Below are 10,342 nucleotides of genomic sequence, written 5' to 3'. Positions count from 1 at the left end.
CTTTTTTTCCCACATAGATAATTTTCTACTGTGCCACAGAGAGGATATGTTCTTATTCTGATTCAAATAAACAGTGGGACTTGGGGCTTTGGTATCGCAGCAGTTCCTGACCAATACACGGTATTATGTCATTCCTCTCCTTTATAAATCTCAGTAGCTCCCTAGTGACTCTCAGATAAAAATGTATAGGCTGCACTGTGAGGATAGGTGTGTGGAACAGTGCAGAAAATACAAAGGTGTGGTAAATACTGCCCTTGCACATGAAGGCCCAGAACTCTCAAAGGAATTTATGGAGATTTTTCCATTATTCAGCTTCACACTATTCAGGGGTGATTTTCCAACATAAAAGCCTTTAACTCTAGTTGCAGAATTCATCTGAATAAGGAATACATCACAGAAGATCTAGGTTTTAAAGACCTTCATAACGTGACTCCAATTTATCTCTCCAGGATTCTGTAGTTCAGCCAAAATGATCTGGTTGTCTTCACACATAGTACACCATCTCACTACCATACTTCTAAGAATCTTTTAATCTTAACTCTTTTAGCTTAATTACCATCCACATGAATGATTTCATGATCTCCATTGCTTCTAATGTCTTCCTTAACACAAATTTGTGCTGTTCAGTTTTTTTTGGCATGTACAACTCTTTGTGATACCATTTGGGGCTTTCTTGGCAAACATGCCAGAATGGTGTTGGTGTTTCCTTCTCTAGATTATTTTACAGATAAGGAAATTGAGGCAAACAGAGTTAAATGACTTGCCCAGAGCCACATAGCTAATAAGTGTTTGAGGCCAGATTTGAACTTGGGAAGATGATGTCAGGCCTGGTACTATTTCCATGGCATTACCCAGTTGCTCTTAGATTAAGTCACCTTGCCTTTATTTGTATTTCTTCTGACTATAGTATTTCTATAAGAGTATGCTATCTCCTCTAATAGAATGTTACCTTCTTGATGTCACAGAATATTTCAATTTGTCTTTGTATTTCCAGTGCCTAACCCAGTGTCCAGCATGCAATCGGTACTTAATAAATGTGTTTTGACTGAAATTATTATAATAATCTAGGCATGAAGGGATAAGAGCTTCACATTTGTTGGCCACATCCTTAAAGATTAAATTATGAAAATGGCAACTAATCTATGAAGTTTTGAAGAAAAAAATACTAAAGCATAAATGACCTAATTCAATTCTATATATATAAATATATAAAATATATTTAAGATCTTTCTGTAATGCTTTTTAAACCCTAAACCAGTACAACTCTGAAACTTAGCCTCTGGTCCATTAAAATTGGAAGAATGGGGAATTTAACACCTCTTGAAGCAACTCTTTCTATTTTCTTTCCTAATTGTTTGCCCTGTCATCAAGTCTGAATTTGCTTCTTTGAAACTTTTACTGGTTGCCTTTACTTCTGCACTATGAAGAACTCCTCCCCAGGAACACCTTTCTCAGTTTTGAAGATTGCTAGTTGCCTAAACTACGACTTTTTTCCCCCCTTCCAGGAGATTGTTAATCTCTTTGAGGGCAGGGTCTGTTTTGCCTTTTGTTTTTAAAGCTTCTGGGTTGAGTAAAAAGTCTCACATAATAGACAGGAAACAATTGTTTGTTTATTTGAATTAAAGAAAGAAAACTTTCTTCTGGGGGGTGGGGGAGAGGAAGGGGAGAGAAACTGCTGGCCTGTCACAAACCTAGAAGACATAGATTTTGGTTTTCTTTTTTCTCATTAATATGTAGAATAAAGTAAAATTCAATGGCAGGTGAATCCAAAAACATCTCTTTGGCAAAAAGGAGTCACAAGTGAAAAAAGTTTAACAAGTCCTCTTCTTCAACCTGGTAGCTCTGGACTCATTTAGCCCATCTTCCTTTTTATATTTGCTGCAGTGACTGACTACTTTCACCTTGCCTATGAGGTGGAAGCAAATGAAAACACTCAGAGCTTATCTTCTTCCATTTCCCATTTCTTAACACCCTGACATACAGGATGTTATGTAAAAAAAGCCTAGTTCATGGAGCAGCTGCCTGAGTGGCCTCCTAAGAGCAGAAAATCAGGTCTATGCAGGAGAAAGTCACTTTCTCTTATAAAGGAAGAAAGAAATAGGGCAGCTACTGAGAGCATTATCACTGGGGACGAGAAGGAAAAAACTGGGGGCACCAACAATTTTGCAAAGAAATCCAGTATTGGGGCAAGTTGTGTTGACTTCAAGCATAAGTAGGTTGTGTGGATGAGCCCAAGTTACTTTCAACCCCAAGCCCTATTAAGGAAAAGGTCAAATTTTCTCCTTAAAGTAGAATAGGAAACAAACAGCAAGGCTGACTTTACTAGCTATTACTGAAGATGTGTGCATACATTTCTAGCCCTCTCAATGTAGCTATACATAAATGGTTCAGAGTACCATTTAGATGATTGTCTCTTCAAAATAATCCTTCAAGTTTCCATCAATATATTTCAGTGTAAAGCCATTCTAAATGACACATTAAAAAAAAGCATAGGATATTTAATTCAAATAGAACAAGATAAATAACAATGAATTAGATAGTAAATATTGCCTGTGTCCATACATAAATTTGCCCAACATACACAAACCACACATTAGAAGAAGGATGAAGATGCTTTTAATTTCCATTGCTGAACTTGGAATTTAAAACTTGTTGGCTTAATTAGTTCCCCTTTTAGTTTCAATGTGGTAGACCAAAGTCTTCAGTCTAGGCAAATATTGACGCTTCTTGCTGTAACTCTTTTAGTTATCATGTTCCAAATGGGATATCAGATGAAATATGTGCTGGATAATATCACTAAACTAGTGAACTGACACACAGCTTTCTGAGAAATGTAACCCTGAGAATTTCCCCTAATAAATAAGGCTCTCTCATCTCCTAAGCATTGTAGGAAGTGATGTCTATAAACATGTTCTCTACAGTGTATTATTGCAAAGGCTATTCTCCATTATATACAACTTTGTTCATAATTATTAGCTAGAGATTGGTTAATTATTATGTCTTATTTTAACAATAAATTTATTTTTATTTTTTGCTAGAAAATCATGCTTGAGCATAATAATATACTAATCAAGACTTTCTCAGTTTTTGAAAAGCCTGGTTGACCCATCTGAATTTCCTCCAATTTACTTGACTTGCAAATACAAACCTGTAAGGTGATGGTTAATGCTGATCCAGGATGAGACGTGATAAAAGCACAAGGTCAAAATAGAGGTAGGATGTCCAGATCAAGCAAATTAATATCTCTTAGTTTTGTCTATGGTATTTACATAGAATAAATATAATCCCTCTTATTTGCTACTTACCCAGACATTTTCTCTGGAAAAGAAATAGAAGACTTTGAGCATTCTTATCATGGATAGAAATCTTTTTGAATAGGAAGTCCACTTTCCTGGTCACCACCAAAAACAACTGTTGACCACTAACAGGCAGATAAGCAGAAGAGCTTTGGGAATGGCAGCAACAACACTCCTGACCCCCTTCCCTTTTGCCCCCTGCCCCAACACACACACACACACACACACACACACACACACACACACACACACACACACACATACTATGTCTGCTTCTGTACCAGCCCATGTAGCCATCATCTTGGGAAGCAGGCTACTTACTGACAACCAACTGGCTTCCACAGGGAAACCTAGATTTCAACCTACTGAAGCAACAAGGAAGTCTAAGGGAGAGACAGGAGTTAACATATGTTCCCAGCAAATCAAACTACCATTAACATCATCTTGACTACTGTCTTGGATCCTAAATCCAAGAAGGAATACCAAAAGCTCAAAGTATTGTACAAATGTACATCATCATTATCACCCTACTCTTCCCCTTTCTCTTCCTCCTCAATGATTAAGAAAATTTGAGTAATATAAGTAGAGGGATAATTCCAGAAAAAGGATATAAATAATCCCATTATTGTTTTTGCTGGTTCTACAATTTCTGTATTATTAAGTTTAGTTTTGAGTAGTCCATTTTAGGAGCTACATGAACAAAGGAAGGAAAGCAGGATAGTGAGTAAATCTGAAACTGTATTATGAGCATATTTAATTTAACTTGGAGAAGAGAAGACTTAGATGAGACATGAAAGCAGAAGAAAAGAAGTTTCAGTCAAAGATAACTTTTTTTTTTTTTTTTTTTTTTTTGCTTTTTTTCCTTTAAGGCCTTTAATTTCCTAGACATGATGGAATTTTTTTTATTTTTTATTTTTACAGAGACAGATGGAAAAGTTAGACATGTACACAATTTGGTAGTATAGACAAGCCTATTAATTAGTTAGCTGTACTATGAAGGCTGCCTTCCTAGCATCATAGTACCCTCTCAACAGTTGCTTAGGTTACAGATAAGCTAAATGGAGAACATCTTTTTTTAAAAGATGAGGTCTCAGCATCTTGGTCAGGTTGGAAGCATAAATGCTACTCATGGGATCAATTCCACCTCTGATCCATATGGGAAATTTGACTCACTTGTTTATGACCTGAGCTCATTTCTTCTAAGTATAATTTCCCTGTTTTTAAAATAAGAATAAAAATACTCCACAAGGCTGTTGCAAGTCTTCAATAAGATAATGTATGTAAAACACCTTTTAAAGTCCTATGTAAATATGAGATATTATTGTTATAGCATCATCTTAGCTCTTCCTTCAGGTTCCTAGGAAATCTGTGTCCTTCCCTGCACTTTCTCTAGAATGAATTGTTTCCCCCCCACCAATTATTCATTAATTCATTCAGTGCCCATTAATATGTTATTTATTGAGGTAAAGTAGCTATGTACTATTCAAGGAATCAGGAAATCTTTGTTCAATCCTGTCTTTGATATTCTATTAACATAGAGGCATCTTTCATCTCATATTGGGGAAAAGGGTGGAAATACTCTGCTGGTCATATCACCCAGGAAGCATGGTGTTCAGTTCTGAGTATCATCTGCAAAATGGGGATAACAATATTGGACTGCCAATCTTTTAGGGTCATTGTGATGAAAGTCTTTGCAAACTTTAAAATATTATATTTTTGTTATTCAACTTTTTTTAATGTATGGTTTTTGTTTGTTTGTTTGTTTTTTGTTTTTTAAACTTCTATGCTCTTTGTGGTCCCTCCGGAGAGCCTAGAACAAAGTTAGGCAAACAATATGTTCTCCTTAACTTTTTCTTGAAATTTGTTAATGGGTTTTTATTTTAATTTGGATGGCAGAAACCATTATTTTCAGGGTCTGAACATTCTTCAGTGAAACTGATCATAGACTTCCTAAGCCTGCAGGGTTGAGAGATCAGGCCCTAGGATGTGGGAGCCTCTTCCATCCCCTACAATGTTCTACAATCCCAGAGTTACAGTGAACCTGACGACCTATGAGTCCTTTCCTCATCAAATCCTTACAGGATTGTACACTGCCCCCACATCCTTATCTTCAAGTTCTTGTTTTAATGTCCTTTACATAAAGACATCTGCATTTCATTTGGGGTGTTTCCTCTGGGTAGGCCAGATCACTTACTCAACCTCTCTTACTGACTTGACTAGAAGGTTGTCTTTGAGTCAAGAACCTGGGAATATCTGACTTTTCTAGGCTTTTTTTTTCCCCCCTCGAAGCTGGAGTTTCTTCCACCAAAAGATTTATCCTTTTCCAGGGAAAGATTTGATTATAAGCAACTTGCCTATCCATTAAAAAAAAAAAAAAATTAGTGGATCTCTCATAAGTGAATGTGAAAATGTAGAATATCCTCACTTCTTTACCACCTTCACCCCCATTTCTGCTTGCACTTTTCCCAAGTCCCACCCCACAAAGAACAGAAGAACCTGATATAGAAAGACTGCTTAAGACACGGAAATTCTCATGAATTGCAAGTTTATTAGCTTAAGGCAAAATAAGAAGATGGTACAGAAACTAGGTTGAAGGGTCTTTGGATGGGATGATGACATTTCCCAGTCCGGTTAAATATCCCGGAAAATAAGGCGCAGGTGTTGGAACTGCCATGGAGGTTAAAGGGCAGCTGAAAGGAGACCCCTTCCTTTTAGAGACTGGGGAAGAATTGAAGGCATTTGGGAATTTTAAGGCAATTATCATGAGAACTGTAAACCTTTAGGCTACAGCAAGAGCAAACTTTGTGCTCATTCCTCTGGGTGCTGGGCAGGGTGGTTTACTTGCTGGATGGCCAGCAAGGTGCCTGCTTCTGCTGGGTCTGGTGGGCCACGGGCACCCCCTTGCCACCCCCGGAGGAGCCGCCGCCGCTGCCCCCGGAGGAGCCACCCCCGCATCCAGAGGAGCCGCCGCCGCCGCCGCTGGGGTAGCCGCAGCCACCACCGCCGGAGCCACCGCCGGAGCCACCGCCGCAGCCAGAGGAGCCGCCGCTGGGGTAGCCGCAGCCACCACCGCCGGAGCCACCGCTGGAGCCGCCGCCGCAGCCAGAGGAGCCGCCGCTGGGGTAGCCGCAGCCACCACCGCCGGAGCCACCGCCGGAGCCGCCGCCGCAGCCGGAGGAGGAGCCGCCGCCACCGTAGCCGCCGCCCCCGCAGCCGGAGGAGCCCCCGTACGAGCCCCCTCCGCTGCTCTGCTGGGATGGAGCTTGGACGCACTGCTGAGAAGAGTAGCCGCCGCCGCTGGAGCCGCCGCTGGAGCCGCCGCCGGAGCCGCCGCCGCCGCCGCAGTAGTAGCCACCGCCGGAGCCGCCGCCGGAGCCGCCTCCGCAGCTGGAGCCGCCGCTAGAACCGCCCCCGGAACCGCCTCCGCAGCTGGAGCCTCCACCGGAGTAGCCGCCTCCGCAGCCGGAGGAGGAGCCGCCGCCGCCTCCGCCGCAGCTAGAGCCGCCTCCGCCGCCTCTGGAGTAGCCTCCACCGCAGCCGGAGCCCCCGGAGCCGCCGCCGCCGCTGCTGCTTCCGCTGTATTTCTGTTGGCTGGGATAGTAGGAGCCGCCGCCGCCACCGCCGGAGCCGCCACCGCAGCCGGAGGAGCCGCCGCCGCCGCCGCTGGAACCACCGCAGCTGGAGTAGCAGCCGCTGCTGCCGCCGCCGCCGCCGCCACCGCCGCTGGGATAGCAGTAGCCGCCGCCGCCACCGCCGCTGCTCCCGCCACCGCAGCCGGATCCGCCGCCCCCTGAACTACCACCGCTGGGATAGCAGTAGCCGCCGCCGCCGCCGCCACCGCTGCTACCCCCACCGCAACCGGATCCGCCGCCCCCTGAGCCGCCGCCGCCGCCGCCGCCGGAGACCTTGACACATCCTACTGGGGGCTGGGGTGTGGGCTGGGTCTTCTGGTAAGACATCTTTTAAGTAGCAAGGGATGAAGAGCTTGGAAAGAAAGAGAAACAATTAGACCTGAGAATCCTCTCGTCTGGGCTGAGAATTCCAGCCGAAGGGGGCTCCTGGTTTGAGCGCAACTAATTGGGGCTTCTCAGAAAACATGTTGGCCTCTCAACGAGTGTGATAAGATGTTATCCTAAATCTTGCCCAGCAATTCCACCCAGACCACCAAAGTGAGGTTTTCTGGAAAGTTGTGCTTTTTTCAGGAGACAGTGTGATCATTTAATAAGGTCACAGAATTATATCTGGAAGAGATTTAGAGAAATAGTGTGAGGAAAAGGTGAGGAAATCAAGGTTCAGAGTGATTTGTCCAGAATCACACAGGTAGTTGAGATTTCGTGCTGGTTTTGTTTTTGTTTTGTGTCTCCAAATTCAAGACTCTTTCCACCACAGATGAGAATACAACTAACCCACTATGAAAATAATATATACAAAGCACTCAGTTTGCATTCATTTCATTTGAGCCTCAAAACAACCCTGTAAGGCAGAAACTACAAGCATGATTATTTCTGTTTTACAGATGAGGAAACTGAGGCCCAAGGATTGTGATCTACTCATATCCACACACAAATCTTATTAGAGGCAGAATCATCCTTACTTCAGTTTCCACACTCTTTATAGGAGACCTAGAATCTTGTAGATGGTTTGAGATTGAGAAAGTTAGAAAGCAAGTATCAGAAGAAGTTGGTTCTATTGTAGTTCCACTTAGAGGCAGAGTTGACCTCAGTGATTTTGGCTTCCCCAATTCCATTCAGCCTCAGAATTTTTGGACCTCTGTCCATAAATTTAATTTTAATCAGTTCATCAGGCATTTATTAAACACCTGCCAAATGCAAGGTACCATTCCAAATGATGAGGAGAGAAAAACTGAAGCACAAACTGTAAACTTCCACTCAGGAAGCTTATATTCTACTGTATTAGGAAAAGATATAACATGTTTACAATGATGTCAACATAAAGCATATATAAACTAATATTAAGAGAAAAAAAAGCATTAATTAGGAAGGAGCATCAGAGAAGGCTTCCTGTAGGTGCTGATACTTCAGCCATACTTTGGAAGAAAGATTCTAACTCCAACATGATTGGCTAAAATCCACACTTGGTGTACTGTAAGCTGTTTCCCTACACCTGAAATGGAAGGAAAGACTCCTAGTCCACTTTAGTCTATGAGAATAGCTTCAGGGCAGCTCATTTCACTGTAGATATAGAAATCCTGATACACCCACAAACTCTTCTTCCTCAACTAAGCACTTCCTAAGAAGATGCTGAGCACCTACCCTATACTCAGCACTCTGAGGTTTTAAGAGAGTTGTAGCCCTTGTCTTTGAAGATATACTCTTTGAGATTAAAAAAATGAGAGGAAGGTTCAAGATGAACCTCTCCTTCAGGGAGGACCATAACCAGAGCATCATACATCTGGAAGGGACCTTAGCTATCCTCTAGTTCAAATGGCCTCATTTTGTTAATAAAGAAACTGAGAAATGAAATTGTTCAAGTAAGTTACAAAGTTCCTAAGTGTCAGAGCCAAGACAAGAGCTGGAATTCTGATAAAGCCTAGTGCCCTTTGTACTTAATACCTTCTGGAGGCATTTGGGGATGCTCAGATCCAAGCTCTAGTGCAAGCACTGACAGATGTGTCCTCTAACCTTTTTAGAGGAAACATCAATGCCAAATCTTTTCCCCCTTCTCTTCTTCACCCCCTGCAAATGTTCTTAGATATCTCTTCTCCTCCTCAAAAAGCAAATCTATAGTTACAGAGTTTGGCTACACAAAAACTGAACAGGATCTGACTCCTGAGAAAGCCTGAAGAATCTCTGACCCTGTCCAGCTACCATAAATTGAGGCAGAAGCCAAACAGACTGCAACTGATCAAGCCCCTAGAGGAGACAAATCAGCCAAGCCCAAGGCTCTCACTTACCTGGTTCACCAAGAGGGATAAGCAAGAAGAGAAGCTAGCTGAGATGAGTGAAGAACACTTGGTTCCAGAGCCTTTTATACTGTGCCTGATTCCTCATTTGCATTTGTGAGCCAATCCTTAAGTGATTTTTCTTGCTATGGGGCTCCACCTCCCCCTCAATGAAGGCACAGGGTGGACCACTTGAGATTCTTGAAATGCACAACCTAACAGGTGACTTGGTCCATCTCTGATGTAATGAATGGTGTCAATAAGGACTAACATGGGTGGATGGCTAACATTGTTTCTGAAAGATCTGGCAAGGAACGAATGGCATGAGGAGCTTGCTAGACTATTGGCCCAAGATTCTTAGTTTTTGGGCTTTGATAGCATCACAGAGGTCAAAGAGGTGGCCTGGCCTGGGAGGCAGGAGACCCAAGTACAAGTCCTAGCTATGCCATTACTTGCTATGTGACACTGGGAAAATAACACCTTAAATGCTCATTTTTCTCATTTGTAAAATATAAAAGTGAAAAAAGTGTAAATTTATAAAAAAAAACAAAACTTCAAGATTTCTTCTAGTTTTGACATTTGATGATTTCCTCCTTTTCTCTCCTTCCTCCCCCTTCTCACACTAGCAGGACTTGAAGACCCTTTATTTATTAGGATTGGTCCAGTCATTGCATTGCTTCACAATAATCACTTTGAGAAGAAAAGTCTGTTTTCTTTCTTTCTTCCTTCCTTCCTTCCTTCCTCCCTCCTTCCCTCCCTCCTTCCCTCCCTCCTTCTCTCTTCTTTCTTTCTTTCTTTCTTTTTCTTTCTTTCTTTCTTTCTTTCTTTCTTTCTTTCTTTCTTTCTTTCTTTCTTTCTTTCTTTCTTTCTTTCTTTCTTTCTTTCTTTCTTTCTTTCATTTCTTTCTTTTCTTTCTTTCTTTCTTTCTTTCTTTCTTTCTTTCTCTTTCTTTCTTTCTTTCTTTCTTTCTTTCTCAGTGATTGTTTCACAGTTACATTACCTTATTTCCCTATCTAGATTGGAAACTCTTTGTTGTAAGGAAAGGGATTGGGTCTTTTCTGGGTTTTTATTTCATTATACCCTCAGTACAGTATTTTCTATGAAGTTTGTACTCAATGTACTATGAAGTGTGGACTGGCTGAGG

At 41.9% G+C, this 10,342-nt stretch overlaps 1 protein-coding gene across 1 annotated transcript; it reads right to left on the bottom strand.

Moving 5' to 3' along the window:
* Positions 1–5,824: 5,824 nt before the first annotated feature.
* Positions 5,825–9,315, bottom strand: LORICRIN (loricrin cornified envelope precursor protein). Its single transcript, XM_074262094.1, has 2 exons — positions 9,211–9,315; positions 5,825–7,280 (listed from the first exon to the last, which is right to left on the bottom strand). Exon 2 carries the CDS (start codon positions 7,253–7,255, stop codon positions 6,134–6,136), a length of 1,122 nt encoding a protein of 373 aa, XP_074118195.1. The 5' UTR covers positions 7,256–7,280; positions 9,211–9,315; the 3' UTR covers positions 5,825–6,133.
* Between the last annotated feature and the right edge of the window lie 1,027 nt (positions 9,316–10,342).

Source organism: Sminthopsis crassicaudata, chromosome 4, assembly GCF_048593235.1.
Source record: "Sminthopsis crassicaudata isolate SCR6 chromosome 4, ASM4859323v1, whole genome shotgun sequence".
NCBI classification, from domain to species: Eukaryota; Metazoa; Chordata; class Mammalia; order Dasyuromorphia; family Dasyuridae; genus Sminthopsis; species Sminthopsis crassicaudata.
Note: the sequence above shows the minus strand (reverse complement) of the source record. Positions and strands in the feature narration are given on the sequence as shown.